We start from the raw sequence: 22,734 nt of genomic DNA, 5'->3' as shown, positions 1-22,734 counted from the left end.
TAACCTTGCTGAGCGGCAAGGAGCGGAGCAACGGGGAACTGTACCCGGGGCATGTGTGTGCCCTGTGCCCCTGCCGCAATGCCGCCTGCCCCCAGAACACACCCCAAATGCCCCACCACACCCCAGCCATGTCCCTGCACTGGCGTGTGCCCAGGTCATTGCACCCCCTTGCCCTGTTGGCGCTACGCCAGTGTGAGCAGTACCTCTCCTTTAAGGCCTGTCTCAACCTTTGTCTGCAACACAAGCTTACATCTGGAGACCTAGAGCTACTGGCATCTTCCTTAGTCCTGAAATCTGTTCTGGTTCAGGGTCTATTGATTCAGCTGGTGTCTCTCTGCCAGGCTGTATTAACTCTTTCTCAGATGAGCTGTCTGCTGCAGCAGGAGCGGCCATGACAGGTAGTCATAATTGAAAACAGTTTGAATTTTTTTAAAAAAAAATAGCACATGTGTGATTCAATGCGACAAACCAATCATCCATTTGCTATGGACACACAATTTCATTCTGTGGGTCGATTGAACGGGTACCTGAATTACTACTACTAATTAAGGGGTTTGTGTGGGTGAGGGATCTTATTCCTTTGAAAATGTCATTCTGCTCTGAGTAGCAGCTGCAGGCCTTAACAGAAGTGTCAGCAGCAGAGGAGCTGCAGCAGAGGCGTATCTAGGCAAACTGGAGCCTGATGACAAAACCTGAGTTTGGTGCCCCCCCCCCCCGGTATGGGCGGCCACCCTCTCCCACCACAATCAAACAATGATTTTTTGCACCAGCTCACAAAACACCTCCCACCCCCAGCAAAACATACATGGCTCTCTCCCCACCAACTCTCTTTCCTAATTTTGTCCTCACACCAACCCTATGAGGTAGTTTGTTAGCCTGAGAAACAGTTCCAAGTCAGTGCAAGTGAGTATTAAGCATGTAAATCTCTCACAAATCACCTCCTGCAAAACATTTACCAAACAAATGTCAGCATCATCTCTCACAAAATACCTCCAGTGGAATCCATCCCCAAACAGCATCACTTTCAATGGTGTTTAAACTTGAGAGCCCAGATTCTTCTTTTAAATCCACCTTAAAGGGAGAATCTGGGGTTCCCAGTTAAAATAACATTAAAAGTGATGCTGTTTTGGGGTGGATTCTCCCCCACCCTGAAACAGCATCACTTTCAATGTTTAAACTGGGGACCTCAGATTCTCCCTTTAAGTCCATGCTGAAGGGGGTGAATTTAAAAGGAGAATCTGAGGAAATTTGGGGTGTGCCTGCTGTCATGGATGCAATTGTTAAGCTAGCAGCACCAAAATTTCAGGGTATCTTTAGGAGACTCTCCTGATGATACCACCCAGGTTTGGTGAAATTTGGTTCAGAGGGTCCAAAGTTATGGACCCTCAAAGTTATAGCCCCCATCTCCTATTAGCTCCTATTGGAAACAATGGGGGATGGGACAGCCCCTTTGGGAGTCCATAACTTTGGACCCCCTGAACCAAACCTCACCAAATCTGGGTAGTGTCATCAGGATAGTCTCCCGAGAAATCCCTGAAATGTTGGTGCTGCTAAGCTAAAAACTACGCCCCCTGCAGGCCACAAACTGAAAAAACACTAAAAATAAAAAAACCCATAAATTTATGTGTTTACATAATCTGGTTGTTTTAATTTATTTATTAATTGCTGCTGAGTTTTAATGGCTTAATTTTATGTTGTATTATTTGCTGTTCGGAACAGCCATGTTGGGAGCCGCCTCGAGCCCTTCAAGGATGAGGCGGCCTACAAATTTAATAAATAAATAAATAAATGAACCTGAAATTTTTGCGCCCCCCATGTGGCAAAATGGGAACCCCATGTCCCTAGGCAAATACACCTCTGAGCTGTAGTTGTTTCTGCTGCTTTACAGTGATATGAACACAAATATTTAAAAGAACATTTTTTCTCAGAGGTAGGTTTTTTTTCTCAATATCTAAAAATCCTCAGTGTGTTTACTGGTCTGGAAATCATGGTAACCAACCCCAAACAGTAACTTTTGTGTATTTTTTTTCAGTTGGAGAATTTGGGGATGTATACTCTTCATTGCCTGTGCACAGAAACTGCTTGAGTGATATAATTGAAATTCCTGTGTCTAAAGATATCCAGATGTGTACAGGATACAAGCCTAAGGTTTAGTGGGTAGTAGAAAAGCTATTTTGACTAGAATGTGCCAACAAATATGGAAAACAAAACAATGGCCAACAAGCAGGAAACGGTCAATTTATATTCCGACTCTCAAAAAAAGGAGACATCAAAGGTTGTAGCAGGTGTGAAAGCTGGACAATGAAGAAAGCTGACAGGAAGAAAGTAGATTCTGTAGAAATGTGGTGTTGAAAGAGAGTGTTTGGGGTATCATGGACTGCCAAAAAGCAAATAAGTGGGTTCTATGTCAAATCAAACCTGAACTGTCCCTAGAAGCTAAAACATCTAAACTGAGATTACTGTAATGTGGTCACATCATGAGAAGGCAAGAGTTACCAGAAAAGACAATAATTCTATGAAAGATTGAAGGCATCAGGAAAAGAGGAAGACCCTGCATGAGATGGATGGACTTTATAAAGGAAGCCATGACCTTCGGTTTACAAAACCAAACAAAGCTGTTCACGATAGGATATTTTGGAAGACATTGATTCATAGGGTCACCATGAGTTGAAGTAACTTGATGGCATTTAATACACACAGAGAGAAAAGCAAATTATCTCCTTTAAAACCTTATAAGGTTCACTTCAAATTTATGTTCAGGTTTAAAGAGACTTATGTATCTGGCAACCTGGTTCTTAAAACTGATTGTGGGCTCATTTAATGCTGTTTCATGTTGTAGCACAACAAGTAAATTCAGTACAGGGAACCTTTCGGATCTATTTTTGGTACTGTCGCACATTTTTTTATTTACTATTTGTTGGCATTCATCAGATTCCAAATTTTCACATCACAAGCATGAAGACATTGAAAATAGTTGTTTCATTGTGGGGTTCTGCTTGTTTTTACACCTCCGCATTTTCTGCATAAGATATAATGAATTTTCTTCTCGCAAATCTCCATATTCAATCAATATCAGTGTGCAAGTACAGCTTGTGAAATTGCCCTGATTTCTATATTTCACCAGGAGGAAGCTATTTATATACTTTGGAAGATGAGTGGATACATGTGTGATTTTTGGCTTCTGGTTTGGGGTATTTAGATTTTTTTGTTCAGGTATAATGAAGTCAGCCCCACAGTTCCTATAATGAAGCACTATTTGGGGTGATTGTAATTTCTGCTAATTAGTTCCTCCCCCCACACATATTTCAGATCCCCATTTTATACCCATGGTGAACATAAGAACATAAGAACAAGCCAGCTGGATCAGACCAAAGTCCATCTAGTCCAGCTCTCTGCTACTCGCAGTGGCCCACCAGGTGCCTTTGGGAGCTCACATGTAGGATGTGAAAGCAATGGCCTTCTGCGGCTGTTGCTCCCGATCACCTGGTCTGTTAAGGCATTTGCAATCTCAGGAGGAGGTGTTCAGGAGGAGCCAGTAACAAAATAGGCCTTTCACTGGGTTTTAGCAGGAGGTAGAAATTGGAAAGGCCCTTTCTGTGAAGTGTACAGATCCAGTACTCTGGATACATTGTTCTGTAATTAATTCCTGTATAGCCTGCAGTATTTCTATCTAGCTTACCACCTCATCCTTGACCTAACCCCAGCCAGAAGCCACACTGAAATGGGTCCAGAAAAAGTGTTTTCCAAGAGCCCCTGAAACTGAGAAGCAATCACCCACTTAAGTACTATGTCCAAGAATGGAAGATTAGACGCTAGCTGGAATTTTTTAAACATTTGATTAGTTTTAGTTTTTCTGCCTACAGGCCGTAGGCAGGCCGTTAAATTATTGATTTTAAGCTACTGGTTTTTATGTATTTTATTGTGTTTTGTTATTGTTTATTACTTGAGTTCCTGTAAAATAGAAAGGCAGCTAATAAATGCTTTACATAAAACAAAATTAATGCTCCTTTAAAAAATTATTTCATTCCTTTTTTCCCTATTTGCTTGCCCTTCCATAGACTAATTAAATTTCCCCCTCCTCGAGGGGTCATGACATCTTTGTGTACTATGATGCCTAGCTTCCGTGTTTATTCCTTTGAACTTAATGCAATTGTATCTCTGTTCCTTCTCTTGCTGTGAGTAGAAAGACCTTTTTGACTAAAATCCCATGGTTTGGCTGCAACCATGTCTATTATGTTTGGGAGTGTATGTTGAGGATATATACCACAACATTTTCTGAATGGTCTGTTACAGTGCTTTTTTCATAGAAGCATCCTCTCTCTTTTTTCTCTCTCTCTCCCCTCCCTCTCCCCATTTCTGACTATAGCTTTGTGTAAGGTCCAAATCAGTTCAGATGAAAATCATTTAAGACATAGATCTGATGCAAAATCCTGATGCTGACTGGAAAGCATTTGCAAGGATTCCATTCTGCCATTATGTTTGATGTTTTCTGGCCTTCTGTCCCCATCTACTGCATTATTAGTGTCTCTGACATCATTACATTCAGATGTGCAGCATTTAAATACAGCATGAAGGCGGCTAGCAGCAGCAGATGAAAAAGACAATGGTTAAAATGAATCTTGCATATGAAATTCCAAAGTCTCCAAGACTCAAATCTGAATCGGGGTCTTTTTTGTCCAAACTAATATTAAGTAGAATTCCTATTCAAGATGTGACACAGTGTGTTTCTTCTTCCTTGTATGATTCTTACTCCCAAGACAGAGGCTTTTGTGTTGTGTTGTGGTATAGCCCAGGAATTAAATTGCTCCAAAATGTTTAAATGGACATGAAATTAGAATTATGTATGCTCTCTTAGCAGAGGTCATTTTGTGCATGATAAGCAAAGCTTGCTATTAATTCGACACTCCTGTGTCGAATTAATTCTTTCCATCTTTTGACCTTGATCGTTCAACCATTCAGTGTAAAAAAGATATATCTACAATCTGTCTACCTATGAAACAAAAGTGTCTTAAGCTACTCTACAGTGGCAGGAAACTCTGGAAAAAGTGCTATGTAAATCTTTCTTTTTGGATGGAATTGTTAGATTGCATTTTTTCATGTAAAGTAACAAGAAGAAGAATTTGAGCACAATATGCTGACATTTATTTTCTTTTGCAGATATTAATGAATGTGTAACAGATGCTCATACCTGTAACAGAGGGGAACGCTGCTTTAACACAGTTGGGTCATTTACATGCCTCCAGCAACTCAGCTGCCACTCAGGCTATGAACTTAAAGATGGTGAATGTGTTGGTGAGGCCAAGACTTTGCATATCTTAGCATAATTGAAGAATTACTTTTTAATGGCCAGCATCATAGCCTCAATTCATATGACACTTTATGGCTATTCCTGTGTGTGTGAAGTATCAGAGTGTTGACCCAAGATAGATTTTTTTCTTCCATAAACAGCACAATTAAATTTAACAGCCTTTTAAAACAAAGAATAGTAATTACAAAACATGCATTTATTATTCTTGATGTATGGTTCAGTTTATGGTTCAGTCATGATGAGAAATCTGGGGGAAAATAATTTTGAAAATTCAAATTTATAGTATGCTAATTTAAATATGTTTTAGCATTCCTAGTTATGAGTACTTTTGGGTTTGCAGCCTTCCTTTAAAAAAGAGACCATCATATGAAAGTTATGCAAAGTGATTTCAGTCTAACTGCACAGAGTTTACTGATAGTCTATTAACAAAACCAACTAGATCTTTGTGGCCTACTTTTAAGTCACTGATTGTAGCATGAGCATTTGTGACCAGAATACATTGCCTTCATCAAAACGTATGATAGAATGAGAATGTTTATGGCACAATAATTTGGATGTAATAGACCTGCTGCCATGAGTACAGCATAGAGGGGTTGTAGAATGACAGGTCATCAGAGTAGCCCATTGGCTGAGCTGGGCTGTTCCCCATTTGTGGTGGTTTGCTTAGGGCAAAAAGTCAGCTTTGAGGTTTTTGCCTGCCTTTCACTGCTCTTCATCTGGTAACCAAACCAGGAGCTCTGACCATGATAACCTAGTGCCTTTCCGCTGATCCATGCCTTTGTAATGGTCTCTGCCTTGCCCTGTATAGGTGTTGGCGATGCCAGGGATCATGCCTGATGGTATGCCAGTTTTGAACCATCCTCTTGACCAAGTGGCTAGGTTGTTGGTGTTGGAAGATGTAGAGGATGTGTTCAAAGCTGACCTCTATCTTTTTTTCCCTGTTTCAGGGCAGAGCGTGGACAGTTGCATGTGGGCAGCAGCTTTGCTGCCAGCTGGCCCATTCTGAAAATAAGGTGGCTGTCCTGTTCATTGCATGACTGCCTTCCCTTATGTTATGGATGGCTGCTTGTGACCTCCATTGGGGTTGTGCTGTTTCTGGCTTTCCATGGGAGGGGTACTGTTGAGGGGCAGGGGCTGGACCATGAGCAGTGATTGCCTGTGCCTCTCTGTGCCTCTTACAGGAGCATCATTGGCTGTTTTTGTCTGAGTAGTGGGGTTGCTGTGGATTCTGGCATGCTGACTGTATGCCACCATGCCTTGTGTATGGGCATATGTTGTTATTCCCCCTGTGGAATATCTATAGTGAACAGACCAGCTGCATTGCTTTTGTAGTGGTAGCTGTCTGCCATTGCTGCAGTGACCGTCGGGATTGCCCTGTGAATCTTTAAGTTGCCACCATAATGTTTTTTTTTTATTTTAGGAAGATATTACTTAAAATTACCTCAGTTCACTTTGCTGTTTCTTTGCTTTTCTTTCTTTTCTTTTCTTTTTACAGAGGATACCTTAGTTAGGATAACTATTGTCTGGTTCCTTGAAATATTATTGTAAGACCCTTACACCTTTTTGTAAAGCCAGCTTCCACCCAAATGCTTCAAACCATCCTATATATATGAAGAAATCAAAGTGCTCTAAGAAGAGGCATACTTACCTGTCAGGGGAGACATCATGAACACGAAGTGCTCTAAGAAGCTACACATGCATTGTTAGATATCTGCTATTAAAATATCACTTTAAGTTTCGATATTAATAACATTAGGAAATCTATGGGTATATTCATTAAGAATGTCTTTTCTTTTTCTTTTAAAGACATTGATGAATGTGAGAGAGGAACTCATAGCTGCAAGATAAACTTCGTATGTCAAAATACAAAAGGATCATTCTATTGTGAATCCAAGCAACGATGCATGGATGGATTTTTACAGGATCCACAGGGAAATTGTGTGGGTAAGCGTAACTTGAGCAATATATTCTTAATTAATGTTCTTAAAAGTTCGATATTTTATCTCATAAAATTCACAACCCCCCTTTTCAGATTAGATTTACATAATGTTAAATTTCTAAATGTTGGCATAATAGATTCTCATCAGCCTAGAATTTATTGCATAATAAATCAAAACCAAATGGAGAGGAAAGGAGTGACAGCTGGGAGATTAATTCAATAGCTGATTAATTTAATAGCTGATATGATACATTAATATACATTCTCTTCTACAGACATTAATGAATGTACATCACTGTCTGAGCCATGTAAGCCTGGATTCAACTGCATCAATACTGTGGGGTCGTATACATGTCAGAGAAATCTGTTAATTTGCAGCAGAGGATATCATTCAAGTGAAGATGGAACCAAATGTGTTGGTAAGGCTCAGATAAGGACTCACTTGAATATTTGGCACGATTTTCAAAAACATTGCAATCTAATCATTAAGTCCAAAAGTTTTTTTAATTCTTCTATTCTATATTCAAAACTTTTATAGATACATGGAAAGATATACTGAAAACATTCTTTTAAATATTGATAGCGTCTACATTCTGTTCTGGCTTGTGATGGAATATCTTCGTTAAACATAACTCACAAAACAAAGGTATAGTGTATACTGAAAGTTCCAAACCTAACAAAAAGAAAACTACACCAAAATTACAACAAAATAATCACAATAATGTTCACAAATATATAAAATGCAAAAGTGTGATGTGTTTTTACTACTTCTGTGCATCTGTATCTGCTGAACCATAGAAACTGCAAAATGGTTATGAACATCAGACTCATGAATCTCCAAAGGTACACTATAAACATTCAAATATACTGCGCAATTCTCACATAAAGTTCTCTGGGAGAGAATAATTGTGTTCACAATTCAACAACAGTCCATAATTCAAGATTTAAGATATAAATTATATAGTCTGAATAGTCCAAGCAGTGAATGCTGATTGGTGGCAAAGAGTCAGTAAGTAATAGAGAACCAGCATAGTGTAGAGGTTGGAATGTGAGATCAGAAACTGGGAGTCCCAGGTTTGAATCCTCATTTTGCCATGAAGACTCACTGCGTGACCTTGGGCCAGTCACACACTCTTAGCTTAACCTGTCTCACTGTTGTTGTGAGGATAAAATAGAAGAGAGAACAAGGGAATAGACTTTGGCTCCTCCTTGGGAAGGAGGGTATAAATGAAGTAATTTATAAATATATAAATCATGGTAAGAATATGAAAAAGAAAAACAGCAGATTAAGGTTACTTATTCCCCCTCCCCTCTTCCCGTAAAAGGCATATAGATGAGTGGTTTCATAGTAGATTAATCCATGGTAATAGAAATATATTGTTGGGAAAAGCCTTGGCTGCAGAACCTAGGATGGGTGGTCTCTTTCCTATGTTTAGAGACTTCATCTTTCCAGTAATGTCCATTCTCATTAATTCAGTAGGTTGGTTAGCAGCTTCTTCCATCTATGTTTAATTAAAAAAAATACTGCAACTCACACAAGACATAGTGCCTTTTGACTGAATAATTTTCTGGACCTAATTATAGGCTGAATGCACTGGAACACACAATTTCACAGAAACTAATCAAGGGGCTGAACAAGTGAATTAATGGCAACCAAAGTTGCTCATTTGCAGATTTAAATCAGTATCAAAATTAACCTTGTATGCCTCCCAATAGGGAGGGAGGTGAAGAGGCATAATATAAAAACCCTCCTCCTTTGAGATATGGATTGAGATCTGAATTCATGCATTGTCATGTTTATTAAAAGGTTGATACTAAAATAGGTAGCTCAAGAAATATTGCTAAGCAAACATAAATTGTCCTAGGCATTTCTACACTACAGATTTCTGCCACTTATTTTGAGAATTTTCCAGTAATTTTTCTGTGGTAAAATTATATTAAGTGTGTTTACAAATACTGACCCATGTTTCTCTATGTGACTGGTACAATTCGACAGGTATGCAGAAGAGTCCAAATCCAAGAACTAGATCAGAGTGTTCACTTGGAAAAGCATTGTTTATTTATCTATTTACTTTATTTTTCCTCAGTGGGGACCCAAAACAGTTTGCATTGTTCCTTCCCCTGTTTTACTCTTACCTGTGAAGAAGATTAGGCTCAGAATATATGACTGGCCCAAGGTCACTCAGCAGTTGCAAAAGCAGAGTGGGAATTCATCCATTCTATCTGTCCATTTCATTCATCCATTCCCTCTGTCTTGGTTCTAGGGAAAAAGCTGGTTGCGCCAACACACCTTACTACAAGTCTTGCCTTCCGAATTCCTTACAACCTATAAAATAACTGTATGATTTTTATTTGAAATCAAAACTAGTGTTGCTGCTGCCATTCTACCACATTTTATCCATCATAGCACAAATGCTTGGAAAGACCAAAACAGGAAAATCTAGACTGATACAAAGTCTGTGCATCTATTTATTTAATGCAGGAGATTTTTAAATATCATTAAATATAAATATTATATGTATAGCATAGGACCAAGCACAGAAAACACCCTGTCAGAAAATAGGTTTTGAACAACCCAGTCCAAAAAAGGAAAGATGGAGTGTGTCTTGGGGGTCAATTTATATGAGAGATCAGTGTTCAGGATGGCATTGATGTGGCAGGTGGACATTTCCTGAGAGGTGGCAATAATGGCTAAGAGAACAATAGCACTGTTAGTAATAAGAAATGACTTAGCTGCTCCTGGAAATAAAGGCTTGGTAGGCACTGCAGTAAAAATGTGAGCAGTGGAAGAACTTATATGACAAAAAGCGACCAGGGAGGAAGCGAATCAAGTTTCTCTTGGGAATGCATTCCAGAGCTGCAACACAGACATCAAAAAGGTGCTCTCTCAAGTCCTTAATAAACATACAGGTGGGATGAATAAATAATCCTCTGCAGATGACCTTTCTAAATGGGCAGGATTATATGGGAGTAGGTGGTCCTTCAGATAACCTGCCCCAATGCCGTGAAATGAAGAACTGCATTAGTAATTTTTCTTTGGGAAAGGGATTAGTGAAGCTAATCACTTTTCCAGCAGTGTCAGTGCTTCTTTTCCATTTCCCCCTCTTGTAATGCAAGCTTCTTCCTATAGTGCAAAAGCCCAAAAAAGCCAGCGCAGAGACACTGCACAGAAAATGACCAGCAGCTTGACTCATCAGGCTTTGAGTAATTGCTACCTTTCGCTTCTGTAGATGTTGATGAATGCCAGACTGGTGTACACCGCTGTGGAGAGGGTCAGATTTGTCATAATCTGCCTGGAACTTACCGCTGTGAATGCAAGATGGGATATCAGTATGATGCATTCAGCAGAACCTGCATTGGTATGTATGGCAGAAGAGAGTATTACTGAAAGATGAGGCATGGACCACAAACCAATATTTAGTGCTGTTGTTTAGGGTGCAATTACTAATCCTGTAGCACTGTATCTCAAACAAGATAATAGAATTGCTTCTGAAATAACTTGCCCTCAGTGTCCAGTTACCTGCAGCTCATCTATTCATCAGCAACATTATTGAGAATATGTACCTAATTTATTTCAATTGAAAGTTATTGATTGGGTCATTCAACTTCAGTGCTTTCCCCTTAGGTTAAAACTTTCCTCCTTTAAAAAGGGCTTACTGAATGTCTCTACAGCCTCCAAGAAAACAGGCTATGGGAGATAGAGATATAATCTGCCAGTTTCCAGCATGTATTGTCGCTTCACTATTACTTGATTCTATCCTATTGGACTTCTGCAATATCTGAATGCTGCAACCATTTCACATAGGTGTTAGTGAAAAACCTAATGTGGTTTGGTAATCAGTGTCTCAGGTAATTGAGGACTGTGAGTGCAAAGTTTGCAAAAAAAACAGCAATAAAACTAACAAATGTGGCCTCTGCATAGGTTGAATTGATGAAGTTATATCAGTTTCACATACACAGTGAATTTGTGGAAGCTCTTCTGTGGACTCTCTTAAAAGGTGATGACCTTGGAAGTGCATCTTATTCACTGTTGCTCTTTGTAGCCTTTCAAAGAAACTAGATCATTGATACTTACACAGTGTCTCAGGAATCACCCGTGGCTCTTCTGATTACCATTCACAAATGTGGCAGCTGCCGTATGTTTCAGGAAGGTTGGCAGATAAGTCCATCTTGAAATGGCCACCACAGCAGAAACGTGTAAGCTATTTTGATAGATGATAATTGCACCTGTGGCTGTCTGAAAGCCGTGGAGTGAATACTACTTGACTAGATGAATGCATAATGAATGCTGAAAATGCAAATTATGTCATGAACAAACAGTGCTATTTCATATGCATGTACCCATGTAAAAGAGGATACTTGGAAATATAGAATGGAAAACTCTGTAGAAATAAGTGGGCTGGTTTCACACATTTCTATGAGAGAAATAAATAATTGCTCTTCCTATATTTCATCATTTGCTTGTATTAGAAAAATAAAGCAAGGAAATATGAAATCTGAAGCTATCACTATTATACATGTTAACCATCATCCCACCCTGAAGTTTTTCTCATATATTCTCTTTATGGCAGATCTAAATGAATGCTGGAATTATCCCGGTCGACTGTGTCAACACTCATGTGAAAATACTCCCGGGTCCTATCATTGTTCCTGTTCATCTGGCTTTCGTTTAGCTTATGATGGAAAGCACTGTGAAGGTAATTGGAAGTGTTATAATGTCCTTTGACTACTGAACTATTAAAGAAAAATGTGTGGACTGTAGAGACATATTTTATATTCAGAAGACTTCACCTGTTGTCGGATTTTAAGTAGCTGGAAAAGGCCTTTTTCTGTCTGAGACTCTAAAGATCCATTTGTGCAACAGGAGAGCCACTACCAGTCAAAAGACAACTAAACAAAATAGACTAGCGATGTGCACCTGAAAAAAATTCAGTATCTTTTGGAATTTCTAGAAATGTATAAATACTGGTAGTCAGTGGTATCACCCACCCCAGTGCTTTTTTGGGGATTGAGGTTCTGGCTTTTCTTGGATTCCAAAATTATTTGTGTTCCATTATTGCCTATGGGGGAATTTTTTTTAGGGAGGATGATAGTTGTTCACCATACCACATAGACCTCTACCATTCAAACATACTATTTAAAATAGGCATGAAGGGAAGGAAGGTAGTCAATTGCAAAAGTACGATTTCCCTGGCAGTATGCAAGTATGGCAAGCTGGTAACCAATAGGGGGATGTCAAAAGACCAGGGGGTGAGGGGTGCCCACCTGTCTTAGGAATCCTGGGTTCTTTTTTCCAGATACTCAAAAACCGCTGAGTCTTTCAAAGATTTTATTGAAAGAAAGAAAATAAGAAAAGGTCTTAACACATAGATTTCTCTCAGCTACAGCACAGTTCTAAACATGTCTTTTGGCAACTTGGGACCAGGAGCTGCTTTTTCCTACCCAGCCTGGATCAGAATCTCCTTTTTTTTCCTCAACCCCTTGCTCTAAGCTAAACTCTGCTTCTGTCCATTTGGCTTTCTTCCTTGCCCCCCTGTAGATCAATCTCTGCTGATCTACAACTGTTTGGCAAGTTGCTTCCTCTGTGGAAATTTACTCAGGTTTTTATAACACTGAATGCAGCTAGGTCTGCTATATCCATAGATCAAAGCTCCTTGTCAGGTTCGTGTGAATCTGCCTGATACTGTAATGAGAGCACTTCTTCACAAGGGAGATGAGAGTGCTAGGTAGAATCTAGATCAGCACAGCAGTAGAACTTGGGAATATTGACCCTCTTGTCAGGTAACTCCTAAAATGTCTGGTTGGTGGCAGCATACTGAAGGAGAAGAAGAAGAGTAAACCCTCAAAGGGTCAGGTGAGGTGGGAAACTGGCAGGTTTCCAGGTAGGGAGTTGGGGTGACTGCTGATGCCCAGATGTCTCAGAGGGCTGAACGGAGTGGTACACATTGATCTGCCACACCAGAAATTGAATCTGAGACCTTTTGCATGACAAGCATCCATTTGGACAGTCTGTCATAATTTCCCATCTCCTTCAAACATAGCTAAGTTTTCTTGATCTGGGATTATCACATGGTCATATTTCAACTACATGAAAAAGAAAGAAAGAAAAGCTCCTTAATTGGGATGGGTTATGGTCTACAGCTCCTTAACCCCTTTAAAATAAATTTCAGAATAATGTCAAGTGGGGATAATCATCAAATGCGGACCACTTTTTTTCTTTTACTTATTCATCTTCTTAAGTAGCTTCATGTAATTTTGCCTGCAGCCTGGTGCCCTGTTAGCCATAAGTCTCATTGACATGAATTGGCCATATAGGTCCATTTATTTAGAATTTCAGAATGCATAATTTTCAGAAAGCTGTAATAGTTGCAGTAATTCTTTCCTTTTCTGTTTCTCGCATTATAAATGTGTGATACATATGCCCAGGGTAGACTTTGGACTGACTGGTGGTCACTTGCATTCACCTGTACTACTACAAAAAAACTATTATTTCCTCTGTATGCCAATATGTACTAGCTGAACATTTATCTTCATCTTTCCAGGCGCAGACCTTTTTTCAATCATCAATGTGTTTAGCAGTTGCCCGCTTTCACCTTCCTTTCAATAATTGAGCTTTGGGTCATTGCCAGAAACATGGCCGTGGGTTAGCCAGATGAAATGTAATGTCTGTTCTCACTTTTTACACAGATGTCAATGAATGTGACAACAATCCATGCAGTCAAGAATGTGCAAATATTTATGGTTCCTACCAGTGTTATTGCAGGCAAGGCTATCAGTTAGCAGAAGATGGTCATTCTTGCAAAGGTAATGCATCAACTTCTTAACTATGTTCTGAATTTTACAATGGCATAGTAATGTTTTTAATGGTTCTGATGTGTTTATAATTGATTTTCATTCCAGATATAGATGAATGTGCACAAAGTGCAGGTATTCTGTGCACTTTTCGGTGCGTTAATGTACCTGGAAGTTATCAGTGTGTTTGTCCTGATGAAGGTTATACAATGTCAGCAAATGGAAGGACTTGTCGTGGTAAGAATTGTATTGAAGTGCTTCAATTCCTTAGAATTCTTCTATCGCATTATGTACTATTCATGCATTGCTCAGTATCATTCCTTTTAATACAAATCTGTTGATGCAATTAACATGGTAGCAACAGTTGGTGAATAATTTCCAGAGGGAGAGATAGGAAAAATAAAATTTGCAGGATAAGAGGGACACGGTGAGCAATCATGAGCAGGTCCACTCAGAAGTAAGCCTCATTTTATTTAAAGGGGCTTAAACGCAGGACAGTGTTTCTAGGATTTCATGTGTGATCTGTTGAGGGCAAGCTAAGGTGTGCCCTCCAATCCTACTGAGATGTAATGCATTACTGTCTTGGGGCAAGGAAATAATTTGAAGACATCCCATCTTCCATCTGATGTTATAAAAGTGTGCTGTCCAGCTGCAACCGATTCATGGCAACCATCTCATAGGGTTTTCAAGGCAGGTGATGAGCAGAGGTGATTTTACCATTACCTTCCTCTGCATAGCAGCCACAGGCTTTCTTAAAGACCAAATCATTGATTTAAATCAGGGCCAGTTTACCAATGCATTTTAATCATTCACTGAATGGTTTGGTAATTTGTATATATGCATCAGCAATCAGAGATAAGTCATCATAAACAGAACCTTAATGTCATCTATTGCTACATATCTTGCTTTATAATGGAGACTGTTCTGACATGTGGTTGAAAGGCATGAAGTGATTAAACCAGCAATAGTGAAATTTTAGAAATGGCCTACAAAGGAAGAGAAGGTGAGCTTGGAATGAACTGTCTCAATACAAAAAAATCTCCTCTCCCATTGTCATCTTAGCCAGTGCAAATACTACCATGTGCAAAAGTCTGTTGTCTCTGAAATGAAATAACTGTATTTTTGCATGACTCTTTTAGCAGAAGTTCAACAATACAACAACCTTTATTAGGCATATTAAAATAGGCTCCAGAGCATTACAGACATTTCTGAAGTACAAATCAAAAGTACATTCAAAACACAGACAGATAAACTGTATCTAGCATTGGATGTTACTTAGAAAATTCTGTCACTTGTAAAAGAAATTTTGCTACTTTTCCCAAGAACATGGCCTCTGTATTATTTAACAAAAGCTCCACAACAGAATTGTCAGAGTCTCTTTCAGATTTGTCTAAGACCCACCCAGGAGAGAAATTCCTAATACCCACATATCTCAAGTATAATGTGAGCAAGAGTCTCCACTTGGTTTTTACAATGTGGACAATCCCGATCCTGGAGAGGGATAGATAGGTAGCGACCCTTTGTAATGGCCGATGGAAAAGCATTGCATCTGGCCCTTGTAATAATCCATCTCTGTTGGGGTTCAGTTAATAGTTCAAGATATTTGGCTATGTGCCCCTGTTCTGGTACTATTCCAACAGAAAGGGGTGAGCATGATTTATTTGCTTGGCCCAACAAGATATGGTATTCCTGTTCTAGAAGTCTGCTTTTTAAGGTTTGCAGAATCTCTCTGGATGACAGCATACAGAGATCTTCAAGTATTAAGCCTAGAGAGTAGAAGTTTATAACTCTGATAGCATCATAATTGTGTGGGTAAAATGCTGCCACCAACTGGCAGCCAATTTATGGCAAGGCCCTCTTGGGGTTTTCAAAAAAAGAGATGAACAGAAGGGTTTGCCACTGCCTGCCTCTGTACAATGACCTTGGACGTTGACAGAGGGAACAATTAGCAGGTTTACAAAGGGGTCCAATAAACCAACATAGAAGTTTAGAAGACAAAGAGCCCCATCTTGTGCTCCAGCAGACTTGCCCTACCCAGGGCACTTATCCCCACAGATAGGTGATCCCGCTAGCATGTGGCTGTCACCTCTCCCCACACCACACTTCTGGGACAATGTGCTGAACGCAGCGCCCCTCTTCCCAGTGCCCCTGCCACCACCAGCAGCATAGTGGAGGCAGGCCTGGAAGCAGCCGACTCCTTTGGAGCTTCAGAACTGGCAGGGGGAGAGCTGAATGCTGGGCCCAGCGGGGCCAAACCCAATGTTTCGCTCCCTGCCACCTGTCCTTTTTAAGCCTGTGTGCACTTTCAGGGCAGTCTTCAGCAGGCAAGTGAGGGAGAAACAGAAGGGGGCGAGGGGTCCCCTCCATTTTTAAAAAAGGTGGCAGGGCCAAAGTGACCCTAAAATTCTGGAAACATTTAGGATTTTTCAGGATCTGCTTTTCAGGATCTGCTATTTTTAACAGTTTTTGCCCAAAATCCAGTGAGTGTAAACCAAAACCATGGGATTAGTTCACATATTTTAAATGAAGGGTATCAGTCAAGCTATTTTTTGTTTGTTCGTATAGGCACATTTATCCAGGCTAACCTGATATTGCAAAATCTCAGAAGGTAAGCAGGGTTGGGCCTGGTCAGTATTTGGATGGGAGATCACCAAGGAACTCCAGGGTTGTATGCTGAGTCAGACCATGACAAACCACATCTGAATGGCTCCTGAAGCCCCTACAGGGTCTCTGTAAGTTGGTTGTAACTTGATAGCACTTTCCCATTCCACTCAATTCAAACCCATGCATAGATGCTGGGTGGGTCTCATAGTTAGAACTGATTTATCCAGTAGATTATCCAGTAGAAAGCATAATCTCACTTCTGAATTGAGACCAATGTACGAAAATATATTGTCTAATTTAGAAGAAGAAGAAGAAGAAGAAGAAGAAGAAGAAGAAGAAGAAGAAGTAGTAGTAGTAGTAGTAGTAGTAGTAGTAGTAGTAGTAGTAGTAGTAGTAGTTTGGATTTATATCCCCCCTTTCTCTCCTGCAGGAGACTCAAAGGGGTTTACAATCTCCTTGCCCTTCCCCCCTCACAACAAACACCCTGTGAGGTAGGTGGGGCTGATAGAGCTCCAAGAAGCTGTGACTAGCCCAAGGTCACCCAGCTGGCATGTGGGGAAGTGCACAGGCTAATCTGAATTCCCCAGATAAGCCTCCACAGCTCAGGCGGCAGAGCTGGGAATCAAACCCGGTTCCTCCAGATTAGATACACGAGCTCTTAACCTCCTACGCCACTGCTGCTCCATTTTATTCTGAGATGCACTGGTTTTTCCCTTTATATTTCATTCATGGCTTTTTTAAATAGTTCAGCAATCATGCTGATACATTTGAACTGGCATGCAGGAATTTCATATTATGGATCATTCTTTTCAATACCATGTGGTAAAGTTTAGGAGCCAAGGTGGAGATGTAAATCTCTTTGTGACATTAAATATCATATGGAAACAATTTATCCTTTCACCTTGTTTTAGGAATCAGCAAGGAGGAGTTTAATTTAATTCTCTTTGACTTCCTCTTGAACATTTTTCTCCATTGACTTTTAAACCAAGCCACACTGCATGCAAGAGCAGTTCTTCTCCCTCAGGAAAAGCTATGGGTTTTTTTAGGATTATGTCTCCTGTATGACAACTGGCAGATTTTACCACAGTACTTTGCCACATGGTTTGCCTGTTAACATTAATTTTTTTTCTTTTGCAAACACCTGAATGCTGCTTAGACATGTGTAAATTCTCTGTATGGCTACAAAAGCTTTGACAGTTTTTTAAAAAATTCTGCTTGAACTGGATCCATCACATCTGGTATTTCTGTATTTTCGGAATCACAACCTTAATACTTTATTATTATATTGTTGAAGAACTGTTTCTGTGCCCAGCAACTGAAGTATTTTTTTATGTGAAAATAAACTTATTTGAATTATGGGTAGTATCATATCTATATACTTTTGTGGTATAGATCCATAAATAAAAGTATATATTTAAAGAACCATTGCTCTTTTCAGCTACATTAACATTCCAATGAAAAGTAGGTCCAGTACAGAGAACTCATTGGATGGAATCCCTCTTATTGTTTCCTTACTTAAAGCTACTGACAATGAATGCATGTGGCACCTAACTCTTCAGTATACAGTTTTGTTGATACTAAAAATTAAACATTTAGGATCAGATGGGATGCATATCAAGTTAATTTTTTTTTACTGTCCAGCAATGTGTAAAATGGGTAAATAATCCTCAAGAGGGGAAAACTGGATTTCATTTTTTCTTTATTTTGTTTTTGTTTTGTTTTTTTAAATAAAGTTTATTTTCATATAATACAAGAGTAACATAGAAAGTAATACACCTGACCGGTTTTAGTCTTCCATAATAAACAAGGAAAGAAAAAGAAAGAAGAGGAAAAAAAGAATTACAATATTATCCACCTTATTACTATCTTTCGTAGCTTAGTCACATAATTTTCAAAAAAGGTTCTGCTAACTGTCAGAATCTAATTAGGTTTCTTCAATGGAGGAAATTTCATTATTAATTCTAAACATCAAAATTCCTTGCATCAAACAATCCGGTCAGGAGGAAAGAAGGGAGAAAAAGGGACTAAAAATAGAGTCAGGTGAAGCTACTAGATAAGAAGTAAAAGGTTGTTAAAAGAGATTTTGGTGCTCCTTGTCTGAGTACCATCTATAGTATTAAATCCTGTCTAGTTGTGTGAGCTTCCTCCTGGCACCCCAGACTGCTTTTGCAGTCTGGTCCTTTATAACAAGATTTTATGATAAATTAAAACAAAACATATACCAACTAGTTCTATCCTATACTAGCGCATAAACTTACTCATAATTATAAGTTCCAACTAATTACATGGTAACAACAAAAATCTATCCAATACCTTGCGCTAGCAGCTTACAAATAAAATTAAAAGTCCACCGGGTATATAATAACCTTCAGTTCTAACTGATATATTTAGTCCATTTTTGCCAGTTGTCGTTAAAAGCTTCAGCTTTGAGTAATTTCATTTGGTGGAGGCTCTTGTCCGTTATATAATAATAATTCACTTTTGTTTTCCAGTCGTCTAACGTTGGGATTTGGTCTGTCTTCCATAGTTTCGCCAGTGTCAATCGGGCTGCTACAAATAAATGTGTTGTTAAGTATTTATTTTCCCTCAAAGTTTGATCACGAGAGAATTCTGGACCCAGCAGGTAAGTTAATTTATTTTTTTAAAATTTCTTCCCCAATATTTTTTATATTTGCAGGTGTATTATTGACCAAAAGTGTTTTATTTTGGGACAGGTCCACCACACGTGGATGAATGTACCTATCTCTCTTTGGCATTTCCCGCATATCGGTGATGAGTTCTTACTCATTTTGGATAATGTAAGAGGTGTGAGATAGTTCCTGTAAAACATTTTAAGCATGTGTTTTCTAATATCTGTGTTGAAGGAAACTTGTAAATATACCCCATCTCAAAATAAGACATCCCCATGAGGAATATAGAAGTACGTAGAGGTTTTGCTGAAGTGCTAAATCATAAAATATAAACATCCCTGCCTCCAAAAGTAAGAGACGTAGCAAAGTTTACTAATTAGTTTCAGCGTTATGCCCGCTGGAACAGAACACCTAGAGCATTATTGCAGTAGCTGTGGAGGAAAATAAGAGGGTATCCCAGGCCAAGACTTTCTATTATTTCTGTCTTGGATTTGTAGTGATTCCATCCTGGAGATCCAATTGGGAATCTTTATGTAAAATATTGTTTTGTATTTGTTCCAGGTTTTCAATAATGCATTTCGTATCACATGCTGGTTGAAGGGTTTATCTCCTAACTTCTTGTTTGTTTGTAGAGGCCAAAGATAATTATGCCAACCGTTATAAATCTTATAGCCCTCAATCTTCAATATGTCGTAATCTTTTAGATTAACCCAAGTTTTTACCCATGAAAGGGCTGCCGCGTCATGATAGAGACGTAAATCACGCAATGTGTAACCACCCCTTTCTTGTTCTTCTATTAATGTTTTATACTTTATCCTAGGTTTCCTGCCTCCCCATAGAAATCTTCCTATATCTGTTTCCCAGATTTTGAAAGAATTTTTTGATGAAATTAGTGGTAAATTTTGGAATAGAAATATCATTTTTGGCAGTACTACCATCTTTACCAGTGCAATTTTGCCGGAAAGGGAGAGGTTGAGATGGGTCCATTTTTTAAGTTTTTGTTTAATGGCTGTCCAGGCCGGGTTATAATTATTACTGATCAGCTTATTATTATTATTTTCTATTACTATTCCTAAGTACTTGATTTTTTTTCTGTCTTAAATTGTGTTTTCTGTTCCAATTTTTTAATCTCCTCATTATCCATATTTTGGGCAAGCATTTTAGTTTTCTCATTATTTAGTTTAAATCCAGAAACTTCTCCGTATTGTTTAATTAATTCCATCAGGTGTTCTATACTTTCTAAAGGGTATGGAAATGGGGATGAGGCTGCATCATCTGCATAAGCCTGTATTTTATAGTTAGACCCCTTGTAACTTAATCCTCTTATTTCCTGGTCTGTATTTATTCTTCTTATGAGGGGTTCTAAAGTCAGGATAAATAATAGTGGGGACAAGGGACATCCTTGCCTTGTTCCTCTACATATTTGAAAATGTTCTGTTAATTTGTTATTTATCTTAATTCTGGCTTCTTGTTTGGCATATATAGTTTTTATCCCCTCAAAAAAAGTTCCTGTAATCCCGATTTGCTTTAATGTGTTTAGCAAAAAGTTCCAGTTAACACGATCAAAGGCCTTCTCCGCATCAAAACAAATAATGGCTACTGGTGATTGTGTTTTTTGATTGCCCATTTCTATCACATTTGTCATTGTTCTTACGTTCTTACTCATTATCCTTCCAGGGAGGAAACCTGATTGGTCTGTATTAATATATTTGTTTAGTATGTTTTTTAGTCTTTCACTCAATATTGTTGTGCAGATTTTATAATTGATATTAAGCAAAGAAATTGGCCTAAAATCTTTTGCTTCTGGGGTGTTCTCTTTTACTTTGGGTATCGAGGAAATGTTGGCCTGTTGCCAGGATGGAGGTATTGAAATTTCTTCAAATACTTCATTTATAATGATAGTAAGAGAATCTAACAGTTCATCTATGAAGGATTTGTAATATAGTGCCGTAATGCCATCCAGCCCTGGAGATTTATTTTTAAGTTTCAAGACAGTTTTTTAAACTTCATCTTTCATAATTTTCTTGTTTAGAACATCAAGATCTTCTGGATTAATCTTGAATAAGGAATTTTTATTGAAGTATTCTATAATATCTTCCCTTTCAACTTTCTCTTCCTTATAGAGTGATTCATAGTATTCTCTCATTATCTTTCTTATTTGATTGGTATCTGTTATAATTTTAGCGTTCTTTGAAATCTGAGTTATCAGTCTATTTTCTGTCCTTTTTAAAATTTTCTTAGATAGCCATTTTCCTGGTTTATTTCCATAGAACTGACACTTGCTATTAAAGTTAATAGCGTTCTTTGTTACTTCGTCTGTTATCATTAAGGTTAGTTGGTCTTTATAGTTTTGTATTTTATTCTGAATAGCTCTTTTCTTACTTCCTTTCTTAACTAACTGTTTTTCTAGTTCAGCTAATTCTTTTTCAATTAATCCCCTTTTTTCTCTTTTCTGTCTGTTTTTCTTAATTGCAATACTCGTGATGTACCCTCGCATTGTGGCCTTATGTGAGTCCCAGATGACACCTTTGTTTCCAATGGAGTTATTGTTTGTTGTCCAGAATTGTCTCATTTCCTCCTTTAGTTCTTTAATACAATCAGTGTTCATCATCACAATCGTGCTACAATATTCATGGCAGTTTCCGATGTCTTTTGTTTGAGTGCCCAGACAACTATAGAAAAGTGTCTGATACGTAAGTCCAAAACATATGGTTAAAAAACCCCTGTGTAAAATGCCCATATCATAGTGGGAGGGAGATATTTACAATGTTCCTTAGCAACTGTTCCTGCTAGGCATGACAAAATGTTGTGTGTTAAACTCAAAATGTTTTCGTTTGAGGGTAATCCAAGTGTCTTCTCTTTCACCAACTTTTTCTGTAATTTCCTTTTTTTATTATTTCCTTTTGTGTGTGTTTTTTTATCTCTTATTGGGTCAACCACCCCATTTAAGTCTCCCATCAAGATCCATTTTGTGGGTTGTAAATCAATTATTTTTTGTGTAGGTCTTGATAGAAAACAGCTCTTTTTTCATTTGGAGCATAAACCCCTATTATTGTTATGGGTTCGTTATTCATTTGAATTTCCACCATTACATATCTTGCCTCTTTATCTTTATGTAAAAGTTTGGGATTGAGGTTATCCCTAATGTATAGGGCAACCCCTCTTTTTTCTTTTTTTTTGAGGCCGACATGGAAGTTTTCCCAATCTACAATTTTCTAAGAGCTTCTCATCTTTCTCTAAAATGTGGGTCTCATAAAGCCCTATAACATCTAAATCTTCTTTACCTAGTTGGTGAAGGACATTCTTTCTTTTTAGCGGGTGGTTTAAGCCATTGACATTCCAAGACTTTAATTTACCAAGCATTTTATATTATTATACTTTCTTACCACCTAGCCTTCTGACAAACTCAGATGATTTTTGTTTTTTGCAATAAAATCCTGCGATTTGGAAACGTTGTTGAT

General features: G+C 38.5%; 1 protein-coding gene across 1 annotated transcript in view; it reads left to right on the top strand.

Moving 5' to 3' along the window:
* The window catches only part of FBLN2 (fibulin 2), a 174,582-nt gene that overhangs the window by 141,418 nt on the left and 10,430 nt on the right, over positions 1 to 22,734 (top strand). The window contains exons 9-16 of the mRNA XM_048487336.1: positions 5,158 to 5,292; positions 7,115 to 7,252; positions 7,523 to 7,666; positions 10,478 to 10,606; positions 11,819 to 11,944; positions 13,935 to 14,051; positions 14,148 to 14,276; positions 21,864 to 21,966. Of these exons, the coding sequence (XP_048343293.1) occupies positions 5,158 to 5,292; positions 7,115 to 7,252; positions 7,523 to 7,666; positions 10,478 to 10,606; positions 11,819 to 11,944; positions 13,935 to 14,051; positions 14,148 to 14,276; positions 21,864 to 21,966 (1,021 nt within the window). The remainder of the gene's footprint in view (positions 1 to 5,157; positions 5,293 to 7,114; positions 7,253 to 7,522; positions 7,667 to 10,477; positions 10,607 to 11,818; positions 11,945 to 13,934; positions 14,052 to 14,147; positions 14,277 to 21,863; positions 21,967 to 22,734) is intronic.

Source organism: Sphaerodactylus townsendi, linkage group LG03, assembly GCF_021028975.2.
Source record: "Sphaerodactylus townsendi isolate TG3544 linkage group LG03, MPM_Stown_v2.3, whole genome shotgun sequence".
NCBI classification, from domain to species: domain Eukaryota; kingdom Metazoa; phylum Chordata; class Lepidosauria; order Squamata; family Sphaerodactylidae; genus Sphaerodactylus; species Sphaerodactylus townsendi.
Note: the sequence above shows the minus strand (reverse complement) of the source record. Positions and strands in the feature narration are given on the sequence as shown.